We start from the raw sequence: 27,951 nt of genomic DNA, 5'->3' as shown, positions 1-27,951 counted from the left end.
TTGTCACTGTTGTACTGAGCCAATATGAAAATAGCTGGTTACTTAGAGTCCGTTGCTCATTCCTTAATATAAGACTTATGCAATCATTTGTTAATTATTAATTATATTGTTGAAAGCGGAAGCAATAAGGAGTAGGCAGAGGTTATGTTGACAAGCTCCAACCGGTGCTTTGCCATTTATTTCACTGATACACACTCCTGATTTACCACCTCACTCACGGTGCGAGAATCACACACCAAATCACGCCCACTTTCGAGTCAAACATCCATGGGCTTTTCCCAGCATGTTACAATATTGATTCTTCTCCGTTGAGCTTGCATTTGCACATCAGACTGCAATGACGGCCTTGCCGATGTTCTCTCCCTGCAGCAGCCCCATGAAGGCAGCTGGCATGTTGTCAAAGCCTTTTGTGACGTGCTCCCGATACTTCAGTTTGCCCTGCAGATGCACAAAAAACAAAAAAATTGACACCAAGCAGAGAGCACTGACAACACTAGTAGTTGAGATTAAATCTCCTACTGAAGATCCAAGAAATCTGAATTAGATCCAACGTTGAAATAAATTCCTTTCAGTCACTCACCTCTTTCACCCAGCCCATCAGCCTCTTAAGGGACTCAGGGTGCTTGTGCTGCCACCTAGCAGGTATGAAGCCCTCCACTTTGAGCTGCTTAGAGATTATGACAGGGTGGGGATATGGGCCTGAGAGAGGGAGGTGGTTGAAAAAAAAGAAAACAGTAAGAGGGAGTCCACAGGAACAAATTCTGTCAAGACAAAGGCCTTCAGTTACACAGTGACGCCCTCTAGTGGAAATCACTTCAACCCATCTGAACATTTACAGTTTTAAACAGGCTTTAACTGCATGTCCACCTTATTTTCACAAGCAGGAGTCAAGTGTGGGACAAAACAGCAAGACTGTTATATGTAATATAGAAAATGTATGTAGGGGGAGTACACACATGTTTTGGTGGTGGTGTCATTGTAGGTGGCAATCCCTCCACACACAGCTATTCTCCCAAGGAGCTTCATTTGTTGTGTGGCAGCAGTCCAAAAAGGGCCCCCCACCTAAAAATCAGGAACAGGGTTCACACGATCTTTTAAGAGTACAATTCAACCACTTTCAATGTATTTTTAAGACTCTCAAAGCCTTTATGACCACATCCAAATTGTTACTATGAATGCAACCAGTGTTGTCAAAATTACTCAAAAGTCATAGTTGAGTAAAAAAGTAAAGATATCGCATTAAAATATTACTTTGGTAAAAGTTAAAGTCACCCATCTGAATAGAACATAAATAGAATAAAAGTCATCAACTATCTGACATTAAATGCACACAAGTTTCAAGTAAAGTAAATCAAACACATGTTTGGCTCTGATGTAGCATGTAATGTGCAAAGTAACTAGTAACTTAAGTTGCAAAATAAATATAATGCAGTAAAAAGTACATTATTTGCCCCCAGAATGTTGTGGTACCTCAAAGTTGTACTTAACAGGAGTTCTTCAGTAAATGTACTGAATGTAACTTGCAAACATATAGATTAAAGAATTCCTTTAAACACACAGCAATCCATGTATATAGTAATTTTGTGTATTTTACAAATATTATGTTACCTTTGATTGTTATTTAACTTATGCTGATCTTGTTTACATGCATGATTTATTCATCTATTACTGGATTATGTTGAAAAGCATATTTATAACCGTGAAAAGAATGCTAGCAAGAATGTATGTATGATTTAAACTACAACAAAAAGAATGTAAATACTGAGATATGAAACATTTAACCTGCGCTGCTAGAGACAGCTGAAAGGCTCAATGACCATGTAAGAGCATCCAAGAGCATGAATAGGAACACTTCACAGGCTTAAACCACCTCGACTCACATTCTCAAAGAAGCAGTCGTATCCCTCTGGAGAAGCCTTCTTCAGCGCCTCATCCAGGGAACCAACAGTCTTGTAGTTGAAGGCCTCGTCGAAGCCCAGCTCTTTGAGGTAGGCCACCTTGGCATCGGACCCTGCTGAGCCCACCACCTTGCAGCCCTTGATCTTGGCGATCTGGCCCACCACGGTGCCCACCGCCCCCGCTGCGGCGTTCACCAGCAGGGTCTCGCCCTTCTGGAGTCCCAAAACTTCTTCAATCCCAAACAGAGCCGTCAGTCTGCAGAGGAGGAGGCATGTTCAACCACCAAAATGTGAAAAAATAATTACCACCAAAGAAGCCACTTTCACTGCTGTAACGTAAACTCTTTGTAATCGCTTCCATCGCAAAGTTATCAGTGCTTGTGAGAGCCATCTGGAGTCCTGCCTGTTCATTTTCTCTAAGACGGACAAAACTCTGCTGTTCTGCTACAGTAAACAACTCTCCCTTTTACACAAGCAGGGAAATAAGCTGCATATCTGACATTTACTCAGGGAAGGTTAGGCCTTCTCTTTCTCAATAATAGCTCACAAATGGAAGTAGCACAAGCCTCCTCCAATGTTATTTACACTGATGTATGACTTCCTTCATTTCATAAATCGAACGTATAATGCATCTTTAATTTTGTTTTGAGTGAACGAGATGTTTTTGAGCTTTTATTTCATCGTGATGATTCAGCTCAGACAGCTTTATGACATCCGTCTTACCCTGGCATGCCGATGGTACCCAGAGCCAGCGACCGTGGGACGTCTTTCGGCCAGTTGGGCATGATGAGAGTCAGGTCCGCTCCGTCACTGACTGTGTGGGTTCTCCAGCCACCACCACTGACAACATGGCTTCCTACAGGGAATGCTGGGTTCTTACTTTGGAGCACCCTGCAGAAAAGAAAACAACAGCAACACTTAAACAGGAGAAGAAATGTGGCATCCGTCAATCACAAGACACCCACCACTTAGGTTTATGTATTGAAGTGTTGTGTGGTATCCTACCACACAAAGTGAAATCAAGTGGCAAATGAGTTTTAAGCAACAACGAAGTAAAGAAAATTCCCACCATCATCAGTGAAACAGGTGAGAGCATCTGAACTTTCAGCCAAGAACATTTCAACTGTCTGTTTTTGCCTTCTGTAAATCAAAGGCTTCAGTAATTAATAGCAGGTGCAGGACCAGTTCTGTTTTCGGTAAATGTCAGGCATGTTCAGTTCATCATGACAAATAAAAGAGCATTCCTCTGTATGTGGAGGGTTGTTTGTGTTCCTTACTTGGCCACTTGAGTGCCAATCATCACGTCGCCTTCTTTCATTTGAACCCTACTGTATGGCCTGGAGAGGGAAAAAAAAAGACATTTTCATATGCACTGTATCCCAATATTAATTCCGAAAGGTCTCTCCCAGACACATGATCCTACTCACCTCATGTACGGGTCAACACTGAGAAACACAGCTTCCAAAAGCATCTCTGAAACAAAAACAGAGCGAAACAACACCATTTAAACAGATATTAGAGAGAATATAAAGTCAAGTAAATAATAGAGTAAATAATCGTCATCTTACCCCCATTTTTGAGCGCAGGAAGCTCCTCCACCTTGAGCTTAAAGTCGCTGTCCTTCGGGAAGCCGTCAAAGTGTTTGACCAGCGTCCACGTCTTGGCTTGGACCATGATTCTTTTGTCCAGGGCGGCTGTGAGAGAATGATAAGTGCATTAGTTGTAATCAGTGATTCATTATAGCCACTTTGAATCATGAAGTAAGAACAGGAGACTTTGAGCTTTCTGATAATGATGAAGAAAGATGATTCAACTCAACATTACAGTGGGTGCCTGGACTTGTTTTCCTCTGAGAACAGCTTGTTTATTCCGTTACTTCTGAGTTTACCTCATTAATACTGTAATTATTAAAATGTTGTGTTTTAATTTCTTGTCTAAAGCTATATAAGTATTAAGTTGATCGCTTATCCTCAGGTTTTAGATTAGATTCAGACTGAATTCATGATAAAAGTATGTGCAGTGTTACAGCCAATGTAGTTACTGGTTTGAATAGCAAACAGCATAAATGATAAGATCATAAGTGAGAAGTGAACTCCCTTGCTGTAGTTTGACACTCTGACATGTTTACCAATGCCCCCTCTCCTAAAACAGAAGCTAATGCAGTTTGTTTTAGTATCTCATATCACATACAATCATATGAGCCTGATCTAAATCACTTACCAGTTGTCGTTCTCTACAAAGAAAAGGCAGAAGACAGAATGAGCTCACAGAAGCAGGTAGCGGCAATTTATTGGAAGCATGGGAGGAGAGAAGGCGGGAGTCCAGGCTCAAGAGTTAAATCTGATTGGTTAGAAACTTAACGCAGCCTCTAACATATGACGCAGAACGTCGTGTCGTCCCTGAGTGCTGACGTGATTTCAGATTGGATGTTGGCGCCGACTGAAAAAAAGGCGATGAAGGGATGCTAACAAGACAGAGTTCCTGAGCCAAATTGTAAGTTATACAGTGGCAGTTTGACATATGACTACTGTCGACAAGATAGCACACGAGGCACACCGTTTTCGACACAACTGACAGGAGTGATAGTAATGAGTCACCTAGCTAACATTATGCTTTCTACATTTTTACTAGCTAGCATTAGCTAATTGGTTGTGACTGCAGGAGGCATTCATTCTTCTGTGCACGAATTCTTTTTTTTCCGTCTTTATTTTCTTTCTTCCAAAAGTTTGGCCCTAAACTCAATATTTTTCAACGTATTTACTCAATTCAAGCACCAAATATTCATCTCAATTGGGAATTTACTGTGTCAATTTTTCTTATTTATATCCTTCATAATTTCAGTGACATTTTAGGTTTTTCTTACATTTTTTCCCCCATTCAAGCAGAATGTTCAAAAAAATACTCACATTTTTTTTTCATCCTTCCAGATAGAAACTTCATTCAAACTCTGAAATATTCCAAAATTTGTCTATTCATCTTTCAAATCCAATTTAAACTTTTGAAAATATTAAACTGTCTTTGAAGCTTGGTCGCATTGCAATTATAGTGGCAGTCAATGAGAAGCCACTTCAAATACAAATTAAAACCACCAATTCAGTTTGGCCTACAAAGTTTATCAACAAACCCTAAATTATTTCACAGGCTTTAGATATTATGGACATTATTCATTACTAATAACTTAGCTGGTGTTGCAGTTGTGATATATGTTGTCGTATAAGTGATAGTCTAAGAAAAGACGAGATAAGATATGTCTGAAATTGTAAGCTTAATATATTACTCATGCTGATTCACATGAATAAGTGATTCTGTAAGTCACAATGACTCGACATATTTCTTGGTTTATAGTCATCACTATTGTTATTTTTCCAATTTAGATTTTCACATTCAGTCTGTTTTATTTGTGTTATAGAGTGTGTGTGTGTTCTGTGTTGTCAACTGTCTGTAAGTACTTTTGTAACTGACCTTGTGAACAGTAAAGTCTTGGTATATTAAAAAGATTTTCAAATTTAGTGTTAAAACAATCTGTTGATTTATAAATTTCTTGTGCTTCACAATTTGCCTCACACAATTCGTTTATTTCTAACAACGTGTAACTTGTATATTATGAAGCTCTTTAAACCAACTCATTTCATAAAACTGAAGCCAATATTTTGGATACTTTTAGATTTTAAGACTTGATACTTACTGACACTAGATCTTACCCATTCTGGTGTTGAAGCTTCACATTTGCATAGCTGTATGGATTAACAAATAAAAGCAGATGTTGATCAGGCTCAATGTAGCTGCTAAAATACCTTAATTACCCTTAATGCAACATCCAAATCAACTCAGGACTAACCTGGGCAAACAAAAGATGTTTGCGGGGAAACTGAACTTGGTTTTCAGGCGTGTATGTGCTGTGTGGGCTAAAACACACTTCTTGTGGAATGAGGTAATGTTTCAAGGTTTTATTCATTTTAAATTTAGTTACGACAGATAGATAACTTCATTAATCCTTAAACTTAATCCAAAATTAGGTAAACATAGCAGTCGTACAGATTTTCAAAACCGCTCCACTAGAGCAGGCTATACACTAACCAGCTGATCGCACCTGATTGATATTGTTTTATTAACCAACTGCATTATCTCATATGGTTGTTTGTTATCGTGTAACCTTTCATCTACCTGCTGAAGGTGTATTTATTTCATTAAGTGCAGGGAGGAGTGTCAAACAGTGATTCACTAAGTCACAGTGACTGGCCAAATATCTTTCTCTTCTCTTTGTCAATAATAGCTCACACATGGGAGTAGCACAAGCCTTGCCCAGTATTGTTGCGCTGATGTATGACTTGCTTCATTTCATAAAGTGAGTATGTCATGCATCTTTTGTATTTGTATTTTGTTTTTTAGCTTTTGTTTCGTCGTGATGATTCAGCTCAGACAGCTTTCCGACATCTGTCTTACCCTGGCATGGCGATGGTACCCAGAGCCAGCGACTTTGAGATTTTTGCATTGGTGTGTATGGGTTTGAGTGTTGATAGCCGGAGTGGAGGAGCCAACTGACAGAGTGGGGAGGAGCTCAAAAAAAGTCAGAAAACCTCGTCTTCAGCTCACCCTCCCTTCCACAATTTTCACTCCAGCAGAAAAATTACGACATCAGCTTGTATGTCATTGTGCTGGTGATACAGTGGTTCTCTGGAGGCAATCGGACAAAAACTGTTGGCTCGGTGGGCATTTAACAGAGAGGAACACCGACCAACTGCCACATTAAGTCCCATCAAACTGAGAGGAAAAATATCTGGAGGCAGGCAAACACATCCACTTTTCATAACTGCTCCACAAGACACATTATTGACTACACACACACATTCATTCAAGCCAGGAACTCCATTTAAGTGTTGAGATGCTCCCAATCGTTGATACATTGAAATTTGTTGAATTTCTCAGTCCGATTCAGAGTATTTGATTCATTCTCACTGTAACACCTCTTCATACTCCATCAGCTGCTTTTCGACACACATTCAAGCCTGAATTGCTAAAACCACCGATTCAGTTTGGCCTTAGTTTTTCAACAAACCCTGAATTATTTCAGTTTTTACATACTGCAATACGCATTTGTCTAAGAAACGACATAACATATGTCCGATTACGCAAGTGTAATATATTACTCGTGCTGATTCACATGAAAAGTTATCAATACACAGTGAAATCAGAAAAAGCTGGGCAAGTATTTCCACAAAATCAGTTTTTAGCCTCGCCCAATTCATGCATCACACTGTTACCTATTACCAGTGATTTGAGAGAATGCATTTCTCATTATTAATGTTTGAATGTGTCCCGATCTGTTTGCTAAGTGTCCAGTGAACACTTAGCTGGTCTATTTCCCATTAAAAAATAACTGTTGACCTGTGGAATTGAACTGTGTTACATCATACTGAGTGTAATGATCATAATATTAAGCTTGATCTATGCAGCACTTTCAAAAACAGAGTTGAACAGTGCCTGCTCTGTTTTCTACACTTCACTCAGTTTACGACTGAAAGGAGCTCACATCTTCAATTGTTTAGTTTTTTCCTCTGTTCTTCTCAGGTCTCAAATGCTACATGTGTATAAATTCCTGCTATACAGTCTGCAACATTAAGCCCAACATAATTACAATTCCTACAAAAGTGCTGGATAAATAGAAAAAAGCTCATGTTATGGCAACTGAATATATCTGTAGCAGATCAACAAAACTCATCCAGGTAGTTTCTGGCACAAAGTACTGACCGTCATCCTACTAGAGTTTTGACCTGATTTCCCACAGCAGTCTGGTCTCTCAAATACAATGGGGACAATTGTCTGAATGGTGCTAAAAGCCTCAAAAGTAAGTTCAAATTGTCAGTAAGTGCTCTCTGGTAGAAACTGGTCAGATATGAGCCTTTAATCCGACCTTTTTAAAGTAAATTGTCCTTTTGTTTTATTTTGTCTTTATTTTTTTATGCACTTCAAACAAAATGTGCCATACCATGAATGAAAATTCCACCAAACTCAGCAGACGAGTCCAGCTTCATAAAACAACCAAAACTTTAAAGGATTAACAGTTTCAGGTGATAACAGACATAATATGTTGTCACTGTGATACTGAGCCAATATGTAAATAGCTGGTTACTTTCTAAGTGTCTGTTGCTCATTCCTTCATTTAAGACTTTATAATAATGTGTTAATTATTAATAATATTGATTCTTCTCCGTTGAGCCTGCATTTGCACATCAGACTGCAATGACAGCCTTGCCGATGTTCTCTCCCTGCAGCAGCCCCATGAAGGCAGCTGGCATGTTGTCAAAGCCTTTCGTGACGTGCTCCCGATACTTCAGTTTGCCCTGCAGATGCACGAAAAACAAAAAAATTACACCAAGTGGAGAGCACTGGCAACACTAATAGTTAAGATTAAATCTCCTACTGAAGATCCGAGAAACCTGAATTAGATCCAACGTTGAAATAAATTCCTTTCAGTCACTCACCTCTTTCACCCAGCCCATCAGCCTCTTGAGGGACTCAGGGTGCTTGTGCTCCCACCTGCTCTGCATGAAGCCCTCCACTTTAAGCTGCTTAAAAATCATGGTGAGGTGGGGATATGGGCCTGAGAGAGGGAGGTGGTTGAAGAAAAAAAAAAAGAGTAAGAGGGAGTCCACAGAAACAAATTCTGTCAAGACAAAGGCCTTCAGTTACACAGTGACGCCCTCTAGTGGAAATCACTTCAACCCATCTGAACATTTGCAGTTTTAAACAGGTTTTGACTGCATTTCTGCCTTGTTTTCACAAGCAGGAGTCAAGTTAGAATGGGACAAAACAGCAAGACTGTTAAATGTAATATAGAAAATGTAAGTAGGGGAAGTACACACATGTTTTGGGGGTGGTGTCATTGTAGGTGGCAATCCCTCCACACACAGCTATTCTCCCAAAGTTCTTCATTTGTTGTGTGGCAGCAGTCCAAAAAGGGCCCCCCACCTAAAAATCAGGAACAGGGTTCACACGTTCTTTTAAGAATACAATTCAACCACTTTCAAGGTATTTTTAAGAAGCCTTTATGACTCGTTACTATGGATGCAACCAGTGTTGTAAAAAGTACTCAAAGTTGAGTTAAAGGTGAAGATATTGTGTTAAAATAGTCACCCATCTGAATAGAATGTGAGTGAAAGTCATCAAGTATCTGACATTAAATGTACTTCAGTATCAAAAGTACAAGCAAAGGTACATTATACACGTTTGGCTCTGATGCAGCATGTAATGTGCAAAGTAACAAGGTTGTAAAATAAATATAGAGCAGTAAAAAGTACAGTAAATGTACGTAGTTACATTTCATAACTGAATGTAACTCGCAACCATAAAGATTACAGAATTCCTTTAAACACACAGCAATCCATGTATATAGTAATTTTGGGTTTTTTACAAATATTATATTACCTTTGATTGTTATTTAACTCATGGTCATTTTGGTTTACATGCATGATTGTATAGATGTAACACTGGATTATGTTGTAAAGCATATTAGCAAATGGGAGAAGAACGCTCGCAAGAATGTATGTATGATTTAAACTACAAAAAAGAATGTAAATACTGAGATATGAAACATTTAACCTGTGCTGTAAGAGACAGCTGAAAGGCTCAATGACCATGTAAAAGCATCCAAGAGCATGAATAGGAACACTTCACAGGCTTAAACCACCTCGACTCACATTCTCAAAGAAGCAGTCGTATCCCTCTGGAGAAGCCTTCTTCAGCGCCTCATCCAGTGAACCAACAGTCTTGTAGTTGAAGGCCTCGTCAAAGCCCAGCTCTTTGAGGTAGGCCACCTTGGCATCGGACCCTGCTGAGCCCACCACCTTGCAGCCCTTGATCTTGGCGATCTGACCCACCACGGTGCCCACCGCCCCCGCTGCGGCGTTCACCAGCAGGGTCTCGCCCTTCTGGAGTCCCAAAACTTCTTCTATCCCAAACAGAGCCGTCAGTCTGCAGAGGAGGAGGCATGTTCAACCACCAAAATGTGAAAAAATAATTACCACCAAAGAAGCCACTTTCACTGCTGTAACGTAAACTCTTTGTAATCGCTTCCATCGCAAAGTTATCAGTGCTTGTGAGAGCCATTTGGAGTCCTGCCTGTTTATTTTCTCAAAGACGGACAAAACTCTGCTGTTCTGCTAAAGTAAACAACTCTCCCTTTTACACAAGCAGGGAAATAAGCTGCATATCTGACATTTACTCAGGGAAGGTTAGGCCTTCTCTTTCTCAATAATAGCTCACACATGGAAGTAGCACAAGCCTCCTCCAATGTTATTTACACTGATGTATGACTTCCTTCATTTCATAAATCGAACATATCATGCATCTTTAATTTTGTATTGAGTGAACCAGATGTTTGTGAGCTTTGACTTCATTGTGATAATTCAGCTCTGACAGTTTAATGGCATCTGTCTTACCCTGGCATGCCGATGGTACCCAGAGCCAGCGACAGCGACAAGTCTTGCGGCCAGTCGGGCATGATTGGAGTCAGGTCCGCCCCATCACTGACTGTGTGGGTTCTCCAGCCGCCACGACCAATAACATGGCTTCCCACAGGAAATGCTGGGTTCTTACTTTGGAGCACCCTGCAGAAGAAACAACAACAACAACACTTAAACAGAAGAAGAAATGTGGCATCCGTCAGTCACACAACACCCACTACTTAGGTTTATGTATTGATGTGTTGTGTGGTATCCTAGACCACCGCACGAAGTCAAATCATGTGGCAAATGAGTTTTAAGCAACAACAAAGTAAAGAAAATTCCCAACATGTGGGTTCTAAACGGATTCTCGGGCATGTTTAGCCACTGAGTAATTTAACTCTGCATGTTTATCATCAGTGAAACTGATGAGAGCGTCTGAACTTTCAGCCAAGAACATTTTGACTGTCTGTTTTTGCTTTCTGTGAATCAAAGGCTTCGGTAATTAATAGCAGGTGCAGAACCAGTTCCGTTTCGGTAAATGTCAGGCATGTGCGGTTCATCATGACAAATAAAAGATAAAAGAACATTCCTCTGTGTGCGGAGGGTTGTTTGTGTTCCTTACTTGGCCACTTGAGTTCCGATCATCACGTCGCCTTCTTTCATGCGAACCCTACTGAAAGGCCTGGAGAGGCAAAAAAAAAAAAAAAGACATTTTCATACATACTGTATCCCAAAATTCATTCTGAAAGGTCTTTCCCAGACACATGATCCTACTCACCTCATGTACGGGTCAACACTAAGAAACACAGCTTCCAAGAGCACCTCTGAAACAAAAAAGAGCAACAACATAATTCAAACAGATGTTTTCCTCTTCTGTGACCACTTTAAAGTGCTTCATGTTTGCTTTTTGTTCTTTGTTCTTTAAGCCTAAGTAGAGAGAATATAGAGTAAATAATAATCCTCATCATTTTACCCCCATCTTTGGGCTCAGGAAGCTCCTCCACCTTGAGCTCAAAGTCGCTGTCCTTTGGGAAGCCGTCAAAGTGTTTGACCAGGATCCATGTCTTGGCTTGGACCATGATTCTTTTGTCCAGGGCGACTGTGAGAGAATGATAAGTGCATTTGAGTTGAAGTTGTTAAGCTACATCATACCATCTGCTATAAGTGCACTTTGTGATGCTGTGGAAGACATTTTAATCAAAAGAGAAAGATCTCTTGGTTTTCATGCTTGAACAAACAGGCTGACATTAAAGGACAACACAATTTGGTACTGTTATACTTTGTTTATATGTGGCGGACCCTGCCACCTTCCTAGCTTCAAACAGTGTTCTGAGGACCTTATTTTCCTCTGAGAACAGCTTGTTTTTCAGTTATTTTTAAGTTTACCTCATTAATACTGTAATTATTAAAATTTCGAGCTTTAATTTCTTCTCCAAAGCTACATAAGTCTTAAACTGATCACTTCTCCTCAGGTTTCAGATTAGATTCATACTGAATGTATGATAAAGATATGTAAAGTCAGTGTTACAGCTAATCTACCTGCAATGCAAACCCTCCCCAGCAATCAAAGAGGAATGTCTGCCAAACACCCAAAAACCTGCCAGCGCACATACATATAGTGCTTATTAAAAAAAACAAAACATGAAGAAGCAAGCACCAACATTCACAGATTGTGCAACTCAACCACATCAATGACTTTACTGATTGTGATGACGATAAAGTTCTTAAGGAAGATAGTGCTGAATAAATGAGTAGTGTTGTAGTGATGACGTAAACACAACGTCAAACTTCAGTAAGATAACTCGAATGTTATTACTGGTTTGAAGAGCAAACAGCATAAATTATTAGATCAAAAGTGAGAAGTGAACTCCCTTGCTGTGGCCTGACACTCTGACATGTTTACCAATGCCCCTTCTCCTAAAACAGAAGCTAATGCAGTTTGTTTAAGTATCTCATATCACATACAATAATATGAGCCTGATCTAAATCACTTACCAGTTGTCGTTCTCTACAAAGAAAAGGCAGAAGACAGAATGAGCTCACAGAAGCAGGTAGCGGCGAGTTGTTGGAAGCATGGGAGGAGAGAAGGCGGGAGTCCAGGCTCAAGCGTTAACTCTGATTGGTTAGAAAATCGACGCAGCCTCTAACGTGTGACGCAGAACGTCGCGTCGTCTCTACGTGCCGACGTGATTTCAGTTTGGATGTTGGCGCGGGTCGAAAAAATGGCGATGAAGGGATGCTAACAAGACGGAGTTCCTGAGTCAAATTGTAAGTTATACACTGGCAGTTTGACATATGACTTTTGTCGACAAGGTACCACACGATGCACACCGTTTTCGACACGACTGACAGGAGCTATAGCAATTAGTGGCTTAGCTAACGTTACGCTTTCTACATGTGTACTAGCTAACGTTAGCTAATTTAACTTTGCATGCTAAGTTAAACACAAGAGAGTGTAGCGTTGTGATGATAGGTTCAGGAGATGACGTGCGAATACTTGCACTCTTTTAGCCTAAATTTGTAATCAACTTAGCTTTTGACGTACTAAATAAATCATGGCGTTCACGTTACTTGAATTGAAGAATTCATTTAGCTGGTGTTGCAGCTGTGATATATATCGTTGTGTAAGTCTAAGAAGAGACAAGATGAGATATGTCTGGATAACGTAAGCGTAATGTATTACTCATGCTGATTCACAGGAAGAGTTACACTGTGAAATCAGACAACAGCTGGGCAGATATTTCCCAATCCCTAATCCCAGTTTTTAGCCTAGCCCGATTCATGCATCACACTGTTACCCATTACCAATGATTTGAGAGAATGTATTCCTCATTATTAATGTTTCAATGTGTGTCCAGTGCACACTTGGCTGGTCGATTTCCAATTCAAAAATAACTGTTGACCTGTTGAATTGAACTGAGTTGCATCATAGAAGACACATTACATAGAAGACACATTACAGAATAAATACTCAAGTCAGTCTGGCCAAACACAATGTGGCCTAATCTGAGATGAGTTAACACAAGAGGGTGGAACAGAAAATGTAAAAACACAAAAGACAGTATTAAGCATTACAAGTAAAAGGAATAAAAGCCATAAAACAGGTAAACTCACAGACTACAAGAACACGACATAACATAAGATTAATTAAGACCTACTGAAAAAGATTAAGAGCAATGAAAAGAGTAATGGACAACAAATAGATTAAAAACAAACAAATAAAGGCAGGTATTGATCAGGCTCAGTGTAGCTGCTAAGATTTTTGAGCACCTGAATTACCCCTGATTCAACATGCAAATCAACCGGGACTAACATGGTCAAACAAAATATGTATGCAGAGATACTGAACTCAGTTTTCAGGCGTGTATGTGCTGTAACAGGCTAACACACATTCTCTGTGGAATGAGGTAATGTTTTAAGGTTTTATTCACCTTAAATTTAGTTCTGCCGCCGAGTTCCCTGCAGCAAGTGAAACCAGCAGCAAGTGACCTATTGAAACACGCCGTTAACTGTTGTGGATTATTCAGGGTTTTAATTTGGTTGGAAACATTTGGGATAATGTAAGTACACAAGTCATGAAATTTCATAAACAAAGGTCTAGACATTTTAAGACATTTTAATGCCAAATTTTTACACATTATCCTTTGAAGTGATTGTGAATATGCTTTACAATACATACACTGACTCTCTTTATCTCTTCACCTAATCCTCAATAATCCACATTGTGCAGCTGTGTGACTGACATCCAGTACAAAAACAAGGGGGGCGTAATTCCTGAGCTACCATGTTGGACGGTGGACAGTTTGTGGAGGCCCTGGGCCGTCTAGGTTATCCTGGCGCATCATCATTGAAGCCCTCAGAGTTTGACTGGCTGTTTGACTGTGCCCCGGAGAACCTTCACTTTTGGCGCTTCGTCTGTCGGACCCTCAACCGTAGCAATGTTCTCACCATGGAGGAGGCGCGCGCTTTTCAAGAGCTACAGAAGTCCGGTAAGCCTCTCCTCGATGAAGCAGCCTTGGGCGAGGTCCTTAAAACCATTGGATCCTCAGATGGAAGCAGTGCAAACATCTTGGGGCTTTCTTCTTCATCTTCATCCTCTATGTTTGCATCAGAGGGTGATGTAACCATAGAGGACTTGGAGGCAGAGCTTGAGGCACTGCGTAAAGAGAAAGAGTTGAAGCAACGACGCTACAACAGGTTGCAGGTTGTGGGAACCTCCCGTGCAGATGTTGACCTACGACTTTCGACAAAGGTGGAGAGCGCTGCATGTAAGCTGAAGGATGCCAGTGCTTCCATTGGAGCTGAGAATGCTGACACCAACACTCTATTACAAAACCTAACAAATGAGGTGAACAAACTTGCTTCATATCTCCTGGTTCATCCAGAAGCTAAACAGAACCTGTCTATCTCCAAAAGCCCCCCTGTCCTCCTCTCTCAGCTGTCCTTGGGTCCCTATCTGCATCAGGAGGAGCTCAACACTAAAACACTGACTGCCTTCACTAGGAAGCATTTCTTCCAGGGCATCACCGACATCGTTGAGACTTCTTGTTCTGAGCGCTTTCAGGTCCTTGATCTCAGTTCCTGTGAAGGTAGGGAGGAGGAAGAGAATGAGGACCAAGGGAGAGACAGGGAGGAACGAATGTTGGAGCGCAGGAGGACAGAGATGGCCCGACTTCAGTGGTCTCATATTGTGGCCCAGCACCAACTGATGCAGGCCACGGCAGAGGAGAAGAGTGTTGAGGCTGGACTGGACTGGCTCTCTGAGAAGTCCTCTCATACCAAGGTAAAGCAGACATGTGTGGTGTATTTTTTTGTCTCTTGCCAACAGCATCATAGTTCTCATTGTATGTTAAGTTATCACACATCTGGCTTCCTCTTTTGAGCTCTCCTTCATGCGTGTCTCTTCACTCTGCCAGAGCATCTCCACCTCCTCCTCACTGCATGTACGTGAGGTTGTGTCCAGGAAGGAGCTGCAGATGGTGGAGGCAGAGCTAGAGGCTCTACTCCATGGACCAGTACCCGCTGCCCTAAGGGAGTCCGCCAGGCTGATAAATGTGCCTGTAGTGAGGGGAGACCTGGATCTGCAACTTGCTAGGCAGGACTACTACACCTCCAGACAGGATCAGGTTAGTTTATGATATCACCAATGTCACCTTGGTTGTTCTTTTATTTATTTATTAACATGTCTTTTGCATACTGATAAGAAGTAAGCTTTGATTAGGCAACTGAAAATTCAAATGCTGTGCATTTCAATGAGATGAATGCTATCCCTATGGTGCTTGTAAACATAGGAAACCTCCTCCTACCTCTTATTGTGAGACTGTGTATAACTAAGAATCAGCAGCCAGAGTAAAATAAAATGTGTAATCCCTTCTAGGTGCGTGACTACCTTCTCCGCCAGAAGGTGTCCTTTGACTTGTTGCACCTGGCTCAGGAGATGGAGATGAGGAGGTGGAGGACGTGCTTTAAGCAGCTGGCAGAAATCAACAGCAGACTGGTCAAGGAAGATGAAGCGGCGACCCTTAGACTCGAGTCCCTGGCACACCCTGACCTGGCTATCAACCCCAGGCACAACCCTATCATCAGCTGCAAGGATGCAGCCTTTAGCAGGTAAGACAACTCAAGCTGTGTGACATGTATTAGAGCTGAAATGGCTTTTTCTAAAATGACTTTAAAGGGTTAGGATTAGGGTTATTCATATTCTTAACAGGCTGCCTCACTTTTCAATATAATTCATTCTGAAACACAACTCTCTCCTCAGACTCCTCCAGATCCTTGACCATGATTCAGCCCACGGTCGATCAGAGCCTTTTCGGACATATGAAGCATTAGACCAGGCTGCTCATGACCTCGCAGGCAACCTCCAGGTGACCCGAGATGCCCTAGCCGGTGCTGGCCGTGAGCAGTTCTACACAGCTGCCCGTCTTAATGGTGACTGTGAGGCGCTCCACAGGGCAATGTACACAGAGTTCCAGCAGCTGGTCTTAGGGCCGCAGGTACGTCCAACGGCCATAACTGACCAGGAGCTGCTCTGTCCCAATGCACAGGTGGGTTGTTTCCTTTTATTTTATGCACAGTCAACTTGGTCAACCATGCAGAGTGTGTTACAGAATCCTTAATGTGAGTCAGTTGATTTTTATATCACTCGTCACTATCGGTGAGGGAAGCTGGTAGCACAATATGCTTGCAAATTTCCACTTGTATCACAAGGTCAAGACACATGTGCTGCATAAAATCACTGGTTTAAGCATTGACCTGACATGGGGCTTAGTATAAGGCACAGTGTTTGTTTGTTTTCAACTTTTCTCACACATACAGCTGTATTTTTTCTGTTGGAGGACATGATGGTGTTTTAATCAACAATGACAATAATAACAGTTTGAGTAATTGTCAAGTCAGTCGAAAGAAATGTATCAGGGAACCACTTGATCATTAATCATTATCATTTTTTAAAAAACATTTTAGTTAGGGCTGAACAGTCAAATTAGATAATATAAAAAATCACAATATGGCCATTTCCAGATCCCAGGAGATGTAATTGTTTATTGAGGTTAAAGGTGTTAAAACCTGCCATAAGAAATGAAGCATTGTGGCCCTATAAAGATGCCTCAGCCTATAGATTTGGCAGAACATGCTCGAGCAAAAATCACCTCATCATTTGTTTTCCCTGTGAAAATGACACGCAAAAATTATGATTCCTTCAAAAAGTGTGACTCATATGGCAATCGCAATGTCATTCAGCTCTAGTTTGAGTCATTTCTCAAGTTTCATCTACTCAAATATGAGGATTTGTTTATTTGTTAATTTTACAGACTATGTGAAAAAAAACTGGCAGATAAAGAAATAGGAAAACAAAAATGTGTCATTTCAACATCTGTGTCTGTACAACTGAAGAACACGCACCTCGATGAATACACTTTTAAAAGCACGAGAAATCAACATTGCATAAACATTTTTTGAAACGGCTACCACACGTTCATGTTATGAGTATATTTTATATTGACTCCTTTGTTTGTACATTGATGAAATACTTTGTAGTTCATTAGTTATCTGCGGAACTGCTTATGTTTAGTGTAGTTTTACATTTGTGTTTTCTTAACATAACCTTTTGCCAGTTATTTAATTTCTCATCCCTCTTCTTTGTCTACAGGAGCTCACGTTGAAGCTGGTGGAAGCAGAGTCTCAGCTGAAGAGTTTGCAGCAAGTAATGCAAGAAATCATGGGGGAGGTCAAATCTAAGCGCTCTCAGCTGGAGCGCAATGCCCTCCTCAGGCGGGAGAGGGAATTATACATCTACTTCCACTTGGATGCACGGCTGCTGCAGAAAGTAGTCGAAGATCTGGAGGGCAAAATGTCTGCCAAGAGAGGGCAGCAATAAAAGCACTTATGACCTCAACATGGAGTTTCTATGCCAAGAGAGTCAACCTGTGTAGTATAGTTTGAAGAGATCTGACTAATACAGATGAGGTCAATCTTTGTTATCTTCCTTGCTCAACTTGGGATAATGTCTCTATTGTATAAGAACATTGCTGCTTATGTAATTATTGAGATTCACATGATTTTGAGTTTTTAAACAATTTTCACAACATAAACTAATCAGAAGGATTTTTGACATGTCTTGTTGTGTTCTAAAATGTCAATGTTTCCTTTTTGTCTGTTGTCATCTGATAAATAAACTATACTGTTATCTTTGTGGAGTTTCTTTTACTACAAAAGTCTTTTTCTGCAGCATTCGCGGTAGAGATCTTGTTCAACAGGTTTCTGCACATTATCTGGGTGTTCCTGAGATGCCACTAAAACATCAGGTCTGTGTAACTGACCCAACTCTCCCCTTTGTCCTGTTTAGGCCATTGACAGTTGGAAGAGATCCTCAGGTAGAGAGAAAGCGTAGCAGGCAGGGAGGAGATGGAGCAGTCTAGCAGCAGGTTGTACTCAGGACATCTGTCCCAGGCAGCCAAGAAGATTCTTGCTGTTCTGCGGGCCCAGAGTCTACAGGCAGGCAGACGCAACCACAGCTACTCCTACAATCACAGGCCAAGTCAGTTAGAGCAAAGGCATAATACCTCTTACTTAAGCATGTTGCAGTATGGATGGTTATTAAGTATTGGTATAAAATGTAGAGTGTTGCTCTAGGATACTGTATGCTATTTTTAGCCTTTTGTAGGTGTTGTGGAGTGAAATAATTGACCAAAACATGCCAGCGATGTAATACAGTAGTGCTTGACAGAACCTGCGTTTACCTCAACGATCAAGTCTGATTTATGCTATATAAAATCGCTACTATCAGAGAATGTACCACTATGTAGGCTCCTATTGATTGTATTAAAGGTGCACTATGTATTTTTGAAGGTGAAATTTTAAGAGAAGAGAGAAGGGTTCTCTGATTGATTTTCATAACCGTCCTCAAAGTTCAACACGGTGTCATACTTTTTCTCTCTTACTTTTGAGCTTCAAGCAATGTTTTGTGGACCTTATTCTCCTTGAGGACAGCTTGTTTATGTGGAAAAATATCAGATGACTTTGAGTTTGTATCATAGTTAATATTAAGTGTCTGAGCTTTATTTAATTTTTTCGAAACTACGTAGTGCACCTTTAAGTGTTGAACAAGGAGACATGATGAAGGATTGACAGGTAACACTAGTTTTCTGTATTCGTGCTGCTCAATTATGCCTTTGGTTTCTTGTTGTTGTTCCTGGGAATGTATGGTTTTCTCCTTGCTTGTGTATGTAGCACTGGAGAGATGTCATGGCAGCCAGAGGGAGCTTTTGGCTCAGAGCAGCTGGAGTATGAGTCAGGAGGAGAGCAGAGATACACACTGGTAAGACATATGAAATAGAAATGAAAACATGCGCTTATGTTTAGGCGCTTATGTTTCCATTTTTTTATATTCTACTCTACTGCAGTCAAATTGACATTACTTAGCTTAACAGATGGTTGCAGAAGCATCTTGACCTTCATAGTGACGCCACCAGTTTTAAACAGATTATAGGTATAAACAAGGGCAAAAATGACATCACACTGGGTTTTAGCCAACAGTAGATACAATTGTTTGGGTTGGACTGTTCTGTAATAGGTGATAAATGATGGTTAAAAGTAAGTTTAAATATGAGGCTTGATTTCTTTTATATACTCAAGAGTATATTTTAAACCTTAATGTAAATGTAAAACAAGAAGTTAAAGAAATATCTTTGCTAATTTCTGGTTTCAGCCCATGGTCCAGGCCCCAAGTGTTCTCCTTTTCCAGCTCCGACCGTAACTTGAGCTCTCAGACCTCGGCCTGCTATCAGTCCTCGCAGACACCAGACTGCTGCCTGTCATCCCCAGCCTCCTCCTGCTGGGATCCCTCACTCCAAAGTCAGGCGCCCCAGAATGAAGCCTATTATCAGTTCTCACAGATTTATTCCCACAGAAAGTACTCTGAACCCCCTGCTTACCAGTCTAGTCAGTCTCTGCCTCTCACGCTGCATGAGGTGACTGAGAAAGCAGCATCAGTCTCCCATAGAGACAGATTCACCCCTTACCCCCAAACACCAGAGAGACTTTTTGAACAGCAATCTACACCATGGATAGAGTAAGTAGCAGGGAGAATATTTTATGGTTATCATAGTTAAGTGTGTTAATTTATGTATAACATGTCGGAGAGCATTTCATGTATTCAGAAACTCTCAGGGGGTAGGAGAACATTTGGTCGCTTTTATGACTTTAACACAAAGGAAGCAGTGTCAAGTTTAGCATGTACGTGTTATAAAATTAAAACAGTCTGTCTTTTCACTCTCATAGCTCCACTGAAGAAATCAGGCCGTCTTTCAGCCACACACTCTCTCCAGACGATGGGGTTCTTGATGAGGTATTGTTCCCCACAGCAGAGCACCCTAGAACTGATGAACAAGAGCCTTCTTTTGCTCGTCACCCAGTTTCATTCTGCCTTAAAATATGTAAAGAGACAGATGGCAACACATCAGGCGAACGGAAAGAAAAGAAAGTTGCAGACATTTGGAACATCAGTAGAAATGAACTTGAAGACGCAGAAGGTTCACACAGGCAAGCGAATTGGAAACTTCCCCTCTCTGACCCCACTGAAGAGGCCGCTCATGCAGGAGAAGGTAGAAGCAAACTATATCAGCAAGTGGAGTTTGAAACAAGTAGAACTGGAGGGATACATAGACTTCACAGTGGCTCTGTGACAAGTCATGAGACCTGCTATGATGCACTTTCAAACAAGCCGGTGAGAAATATAGTTGTGGTGAAAGTGGATTCAGAGAATATGACTGAGGCAAGTGCAGGACAGTTTTTGAATACATACCATGAAACTCAGGATGGACTAAATGAAGTTATGTGGGATGCACACCTGCTAAATAAGAAAGGATCGGCCAATGAAATTGGAGGAATTCAGCTCTTAGAAACCAAGAAGAACACTGGGTTAGAGCAGATTTCAAACTTGTTATCTACAAGTGACATGGACAAAATCTTTGACTGCGATATCAAAGGAGGAAAGCTTGAGGAGAAAAAAGAGAATTGCTTTGAGTACAGACTTAATACACCTGAAGATGAACATCCTCCTGGCAGTGAGAGTACAGAGATATCAGTGGGATTTCATACTGTCAGTCCCAAAAAGATCTCAAGGGACCACGAGGTGAGCCACTGCCAAGCTGAAAACCCTCAGGACATGAAGCACCACACAGAAAGCTCATTGATGCAGCCTGAGACCAAATTAGTCCTAGGTGACAACACCTCTGATAACCTGGAGAGCACCAGAGAAGACAAAGTAGATGTGCCGGAGGTCGGAGTGGAAGTGGAAGCAGAGGCGGACACTGGCACAAGCATTGAAGATAAGATTGAGACAGAGCCGCACCTTCGTTCTGACCTCCAGCTCAGAGAGACACAGCAGGAGGCAGATGACAGAGAAGCTAGTGAATTACATGGAAGAGAAGGTGTGTCAGGAGAGAGTGGGACGGACAGAGATGAGTCAGAGAGGCCACCTTGGAACACTGATGAGTGTACATCTACAGGTAAATGCATGATAGACCTCATTTTAAGAATGATTGATTTAAACATGAAAGGGCTTTTCAGAACAAGTTCTATTTTCAAAGAATAATAGTGCCCTGAATAAAAACACATACAACATGAAATGCAACACCCGATTATACATATATACTATAACAAGCCACAAACGGATAATACATTCACACTGCTCCTTCCTGAATTGTACATAAAGGACCAGCCTGTGTAATTTTGCTTGTGTCTTATTCAAAAGCCAGTTTCTTAATCTCAGCATTGGTGGAAAGGGTACTGAAAATCTAAACACAAGTGCGAGTACAGTTATATTATTGAAACATTACTCAATTGCAGAAAACTACTGGTATTAAAATAACACTTAAGTAAAAGTATGAAGTATTCTTCTCAAACACTGCTAAGCGTATTGTCATTGTACTACTAGTGTAGTATGTAGTTGTAGTATGTAGTTGTAGTTTGCAGCATTTACCACTAGAGAGTGTTAGAATACCTTTTAATGTATGTGCTTTAACCAACTGCAGGAGTAAATTCCCTCCAAATATACAGCATTATCAATTCTTTATCAAGTCAGCTAACCCTGCTCAGAATTCACTGAGACAATGGATCTCTTTAAACAATTCAAGCAGTATTAAAGCTATCTAATGAAACAGAAACTCAAAGAATTCTAGTCATTATCAAAGTCTGAGTACTGTGGACGTTAGATTAATGATGAGTCTGAGAACATGCTCTTGCAGCACATAAGGCTATAAAGCTTAAACTTAAAGTCAAATATGTACAATTCTGACAGAAAGCAATAAACTGAAATTAAACTAGAGGGTGCTAAAGTATTTCAAGTGGTGTCTTTCAGCCATCTTTCTTTCATCGCTGTGGCGGAGCGATGACAGAGCAGTGCTGAGGCAACTCAGCACTGACGAGGGATGTTGTGTGCCTGCTCACATTACAGCCGCAGGAAAGGGAGCTTGAGTCTCAGCTGCTGAGACAATGCTGAGTCAACTCACATACACGTCTACAAAAAACACACGCTCAAACAAGTCGCAAGTTGTGTTGTAACAGTACGCCAGTGTGAATCTTAGGGTGGATATCTAGAGCTGACCTTGTCCTGCCACACGCTGCTGACATCTCACACGCGTTTGTGCATGCTTACCCAAACACAAGCTTACGTAACAGAGTGTGATCATTGATGGAGGATGTGAGTGAAAGTGATGATCTGATAGAAACGCTCTTACCTCCTCCCCTCTAGAGGACTCAGCTAGAGAAAGTGGTTCTGTGCCAAGATTGTCCCAGGAGTGCAGGACAAAGAGGTCAGGGTTCAGAACTCCCTGTATCCAGCAGCACCATGACAGCGTACGTGTGAGTCTGTAAGATTCCAAATACTGTATTAAATGGCAGCTTTACTTGAGACTATTTTAGAAGTTCTATAATTTTGTCCTTTAACCCACAAAATTAATTTTGCTCAGTAACTTTATTTGTGGACAATGTAAACCTAATTTGCTGAGAGTTGTTTACTCTTCTTTTTTATACAGACATGCTCATGTACTTTTTTTCCTTTCCTGGTAATGTCTGTCTCCCACTCTACCTCCATAAGCCCCTGTGGGCAAAGGCAACAGTGTGCACAGCAGCAAAACACAGCAAAAGTCCTGAAATTTAAATAGCTGCTTTCAAAAGAATTAGGCTTCTATTTCCCCGATGCACACAGAAATCAGTCTGGCTTGTGTGGAACAGGGACGCCGTTGGCGTTATTGCAGCACGCTGACAAGTGATAGCTCCCCAATGCGTAGTGAAAAAAACAAAAGTCCTGACAAAGTAGTCCACAATACATAATGCAGAACAGAATAGATGAAGAACTGTGGAGTGAGGATGGGAGGTGAAAAGGATGCTGTGAGAGAAGAAGAGAGAGAAAGAAGTGCAGGACTTCACTGTATTGCTAAAATCAGCAGGAAACACACCAGTCCATCATTCATTCTCTTACACTTTCCTGCACCCAGTACTGGGCTACGGGCCACGGCCTGCCTCAGCTTTCTATCCATATCCTGTAGCATAGGACCCTGGGGGGGGGGGGACACTTTGTCAGCAGGAAAACGGGGTGTGTTTACAGCGAAATGAGGAAGACTCTCCTCAGGGAACTGAGTCACAGGAATTCCTTCCTACCACGACTTCTGCTGACAGCCATGTGCATGCATATACTCATGTGGTCTGAAAATCCTCAGAACACCCAACATATCTTACCTAGATTTCAAAGAATAAAGTGCACATGCACACACACACTCAGAGCTTTTGCATAAATAGAGATGGGACTTAGGGGAATGAATAATGGAGATGTTTTTAAGATGCTGGAAAGGTTACAGGAAGGTGAGGATGTACTTTTTGGAGATGAGACTCAAATTTCTGTCCATCTTGCTTCTCGCCCTTTTCTTTTCACCACCACACCTAATCCCCACTCCTCCCACTCTTACACTGGGATCATAACATTTCTCTCATATTTTACATCCAGGAAATATACCTGCTTTTCTTTCAAATCAAGCCATGTTTATTATTTATTTTGACCTCTGTCACTTGCACCTCTCAAAGTGCTTAACACACCCTACTAAAGCACCGTGTGCCATTTAATCTATTACATTACGCACATATAGCCCAGGTCATATACTTGATACATACTGTATGTCTGACACATGTAACCTGTCAGTTGAGTTCAGTGCCACTGCACCCATTGAAATCTAAATGGATAGAGTCAAATATTCATTGTCATCCAGTCCATGCTAGCTTTTTTATCCATGAAAAATAAATAAGTATGAAGGAGTAATACTGAGTGACACTACATGAGACAGTCTGTCAGACAAACAGTGTCTTCACTGTCTGTGTTTTTGTCTGGGACACAGCTCTGAGGGCTCCCTCCTTTTTTCTTCCTCCTCTGTCTGGCTTCCCTTTTTACTTCTTGCTCACCCACCTGCTCATCTGTTTACTTTGTTGGCTTTCATCCTCCCTTCACAAATTTCGTATTATGCAACGAGACGCAGAACATGAATGAGGGTAATTCAATAAGGCTTGCATTCTTCTCTGTGTTGAAGCTAATCATGTGCAGCTAGAAAATTTAAGGTAATTCAGCTGACTTCTCTAAACTGATTTGCTGATATATATTGATTCTCTGTGCAACAAAAGTAACACAGACCGCGAGAGTCTGTTTTCATCCTTCTAAATCTATTCTTGCCTCTCCTGTTCTCTCTTTTTCTTTTGTCCCTGTGTGACGGCACACTATTCACCTTTCTGCTCTGTAGACTGCTAATGGAAGCATCAGAGGGAGCAGCTCAAGCATGGCACTGGCCCCAACAAGCACTTATGCTGCTGGACAAGACTCCTCCTCCTCCTCAACTGCTATTAAAGCAAGCAAAAAAATGGAAAACCTAAACCTACCTAATTCTCTAAATCATCCTCCGCGGTTTCTTTCCTTCCCCTTAAAGAGGAAGCATGAAATACTTGAGCACCAAAATGATCATCCTCCTAAAATCTCCCTGACCAGGCATCCTCCAAAGTGGGAGCCACCTCATTGCTCCCAAAAACAGGCAGGGGAAAATGGATTTAGTAAAGTGAAGAGAGCTTGGTCAGAAACAGCCATCTCTGAACTCCCAGAACCACAGGCTAAAGTCAGTCCATCACACCAAACAGGAATAGTTGTAGAGGTACACAAAGAGACATGTGCCACAAAGAAACCTCTGCAAATTTGTCAGAGAAAAGTGGAGGAAAAGTGCTGTGAATCTACGCTTGCCTCCAAATGGACGCCATCTTCTGTGACCTGCAAACCACTTAAGCACAAGCGGGCCAAACTGGGGCCAGAGCATGGAACAAATGGACCAAAGATATCCCACGAGGGGGCTAATGGTGGTGGTGAGCTCCAGAACCAATCCAAAGCGGGCTGTCTAACCGCAGCCCTGACATCTGACCCCAGAGTAACGGACTGTGGGAAGCTGAACCCAGAAGAGAAGATGCTAATGCTCGAGAAAGCTGGGCACGCCAAAGCGCTCGTGCTGACCTTGGTGTACCGGGACGGAACAACTCAGTTGGACTCAGAACAGGTGAGAACACACAAATGTTGAGCTTTCACATGATTGAAATAAGCTGAAAAAACAAGTTGAAACACTGTGTCGTTAACTATTGCCTCATGTTCATTTCCCTCTCTGGTCCTTGATATAGAAGCTCGCTCCAGCAGTGTGTGGCCTCCTCATGCTCATGAAGAACGATCTTGACGGCAGAACACCAGAGGACCCGCTCGGGCAGAACGACAGTCTGGTCTACTTAAAACTAGAGCACACACCTGCATGGGCCCAGCAATGCACACACCAGAGCCGGGAGCTCTTTACCAGGTCTGTGTATGTGTGTGTGTGAATGCATGAGAAAGATGTGAGGGGGGGAATACGTTGATGAGTGTTAATTTGAAATGTGCATTTATCCATTTGTGCTTTTGCATCCATTAACAAAAGGTTCTAGGTGTGGGAGTGTTTTATACTTAATTGATTTAAAAACATGAATACTAATGTGTGTGTGTGTGCGTGTGTGTGTGTGCATGCGTGCGTGTGTATCCCATAGAGATATGCTGCTACAGGTGCTATCAAGATCTCAACTGGTGGTTTGCTATAAAGCCAAGGATTTGCTTCGCACAACTCTGCAGTTTTACCGACAAGACCTCAGCTGGAAACAAGGCAGGGCACACATAGATAAAAGCACATATACATGTAGACTTTTGCCAGTTTGGTTCAGTCATATTAATTAAAAAGAAGTTAATTTTTTTTTTTTTTAAATACTGAGAACATCAAAGTAAGCTTTGAATGTAAAACAAACAACGTACAGTGGAAATGCAACACTCTTATAAAACAGAACCCCACAATTCTAAAGGAAGTTGTTGATTTTATCCCTCACAAACAACAGCAGCTGTAGACAGGTTGAACTAGGTTGATTACAACGGATTTCTGTTATGACAAGATGTGCTGTAATCTCCGAAAATGTGTTGCTCGTCTCATCAGTATACAGTACAGCAAACAGAAGAGTGCTCATTATCATAAAGAGCTGTCTTCTCTCTTTAGTGGCAGGCTGTCACGTCCAGGACCCACAAGTGTCAGGGTGGCTGCTGGATCCTGCAAATCCCTCCTCCTGCTACCAGGACCTTTTCAATAAACACTGCAAAAGACCCCACACAACACCTGCCCAGGGGACCAAGAAGGTTAATTAAGAATTTTTGGATCCAAGTCAGGAAAATTCCCCGTTCTCCATCTAAGTGCCCATTCCTTGATACCTGGACTGACTATTCTTTCCTAAACACATGAAGAAGTGAATCCGCATCTTCTTCTATAAAGCAAGCTGAGTATTTCACAGCCCACCTATTCCTTTTCTCTCTGTTTGTCTAACTCTCTCAGGTAACTCAGGTCATCTCAGGTCTCTGTTCACTCTACCGGCTCAACATGAAGCTGAGTTTTAAACTGCGGGTTAGTCGATGTGCGCACTAACACACCCATATATACCTGTATGTACAGTATGGACACACTACACAACACATGACCTTGATATTTATGTGTGTAGTGCCAGGGGCTGTGGGAGCTTTACTCAGACATGGAGCTGAACATGATCTCTGTTCTGGCAGGTGAAGACCCTTCCACCCTTTCTCCCCAGTGGACACCATGCACACAAGTTATTTTCTCTGATGCAGTGCATTCTTCATGATAAAATATCCTAGAATAATCAAAATAAAGTGCAAACACATTTGAAATATACTGTTTGTAGTACACTGGTGTCCTATGTCAGGTTCTCTGGGGTCATTAAATCCTTTGTGTTGTTTCAGCCATGGAGAGCCATCGCATCCATGTGGACAAAGAAGCTCTGAAGAGAACTTCAGACCTGTTGGGGGTAAGACAGATCATCGTATCGACATTGAATGTTACGGCTTGTTTCCATATTAGTGTTGATGACAAATTGAGCCGGACAGTTTGACTGCGGGACAAAGCTTTCATATGGCTGCTGGCAGAGTCAGTGAACTTATCTCTCACAGCCAGGAGTTATCATCGTTTGCCTCATGGCTGATGTTAATTTCCCACCAGAGCACAACAATGGAACAGGAGCAGTAGACAAATAAAAATGTTTCTCAGTGCATTTTAAAGATAGACAGACATAAGTCATTTAATTTACCTCTAGTTTAGTGCTTTGTTTTGAGGCAGCTTCATACAGGCTGAACATGTCGCAAACAAACTTGTCAATTCATGTTTTCAGTGATTTTTAGATAAAAGTAGGTCATAGAAGTAGTAATCACGTTGTATTCCTTTTTTTTACGAAGCTGTGTGCATAAATTGATGTTTAGACAACCAGAATATTCTCCACCAAGAATTGCACATATAGAGATTTTTAAAAACAATACCTTGAAATGTCTTTTCACATTTTCCAATAATTTGTCTGATTTTCATTAAGTTCAATTTTCAATCATAGAGAATGCACGGAAAGGAAAGGATGATTCAGATTCTACAGATAAGGCTTTGATGATGACAATATTCCCAACAGATAATTGAGAGACAGAGAAAAGGTTTTGACCATCAAACACATTTCTGTAGCAGCTATAACAG

The 27,951-nt window shown here is 41.3% G+C and overlaps 3 protein-coding genes and 1 long non-coding RNA gene across 10 annotated transcripts in view; 1 reads left to right on the top strand and 3 right to left on the bottom strand.

Moving 5' to 3' along the window:
- Positions 1–142: 142 nt before the first annotated feature.
- On the bottom strand, positions 143–4,273 carry LOC115589232 (prostaglandin reductase 1-like). Its single transcript, XM_030430029.1, has 9 exons — positions 4,119–4,273; positions 3,467–3,592; positions 3,326–3,371; positions 3,176–3,235; positions 2,622–2,789; positions 1,881–2,154; positions 957–1,062; positions 581–699; positions 143–438 (listed from the first exon to the last, which is right to left on the bottom strand). Exons 2-9 carry the CDS (start codon positions 3,570–3,572, stop codon positions 328–330), a joined length of 990 nt encoding a protein of 329 aa, XP_030285889.1. The 5' UTR covers positions 3,573–3,592; positions 4,119–4,273; the 3' UTR covers positions 143–327.
- A 3,556-nt stretch (positions 4,274–7,829) lies between these two features.
- LOC115589231 (prostaglandin reductase 1-like) lies at positions 7,830–12,461 on the bottom strand. Its single transcript, XM_030430028.1, has 9 exons — positions 12,338–12,461; positions 11,316–11,441; positions 11,121–11,166; positions 10,965–11,024; positions 10,337–10,504; positions 9,596–9,869; positions 8,762–8,867; positions 8,381–8,499; positions 7,830–8,239 (listed from the first exon to the last, which is right to left on the bottom strand). The coding sequence occupies exons 2-9, from the start codon at positions 11,419–11,421 to the stop codon at positions 8,129–8,131; spliced, it is 990 nt and encodes a 329-aa protein (XP_030285888.1). The 5' UTR covers positions 11,422–11,441; positions 12,338–12,461; the 3' UTR covers positions 7,830–8,128.
- Positions 12,462–12,468: 7 nt separating this feature from the next.
- Positions 12,469–27,951, top strand: part of LOC115589229 (polymerase (DNA directed) nu) — a 65,923-nt gene continuing 50,440 nt past the window's right edge. The window contains exons 1-13 of one of the 7 annotated variants that reach the window (XM_030430022.1): positions 12,493–12,610; positions 18,189–18,380; positions 19,073–19,160; positions 19,551–19,913; positions 20,123–21,351; positions 22,596–22,705; positions 24,628–25,422; positions 25,541–25,710; positions 25,934–26,046; positions 26,428–26,564; positions 26,758–26,826; positions 26,921–26,981; positions 27,180–27,244. In XM_030430022.1, coding sequence (XP_030285882.1) covers positions 18,248–18,380; positions 19,073–19,160; positions 19,551–19,913; positions 20,123–21,351; positions 22,596–22,705; positions 24,628–25,422; positions 25,541–25,710; positions 25,934–26,046; positions 26,428–26,564; positions 26,758–26,826; positions 26,921–26,981; positions 27,180–27,244 — 3,333 coding nt within the window. In that variant the 5' untranslated portion in view covers positions 12,493–12,610; positions 18,189–18,247. Of the gene's footprint in view, positions 12,611–14,072; positions 15,126–15,258; positions 15,469–15,719; positions 15,953–16,103; positions 16,390–17,492; positions 18,036–18,188; positions 18,381–19,072; positions 19,161–19,550; positions 19,914–20,122; positions 21,352–22,595; positions 22,706–24,627; positions 25,423–25,540; positions 25,711–25,933; positions 26,047–26,427; positions 26,565–26,757; positions 26,827–26,920; positions 26,982–27,179; positions 27,245–27,951 lie in introns of those variants that run through there. The other 6 variants (XM_030430020.1, XM_030430021.1, XM_030430023.1 and 3 more) reach the window with 6 other exon arrangements.
- On the bottom strand, positions 19,915–21,052 carry LOC115589239 (uncharacterized). The gene is made up of 2 exons (XR_003985499.1): positions 20,646–21,052; positions 19,915–20,267 (listed from the first exon to the last, which is right to left on the bottom strand). It is a non-coding gene; the product is annotated as an uncharacterized LOC115589239 (long non-coding RNA).

Source organism: Sparus aurata, chromosome 10 (assembly GCF_900880675.1).
Source record: "Sparus aurata chromosome 10, fSpaAur1.1, whole genome shotgun sequence".
NCBI classification, from domain to species: Eukaryota; Metazoa; Chordata; class Actinopteri; order Spariformes; family Sparidae; genus Sparus; species Sparus aurata.
The sequence above is the reverse complement of the archived record's forward strand: the minus strand, read 5'-3'. Positions and strand labels throughout refer to the sequence as shown.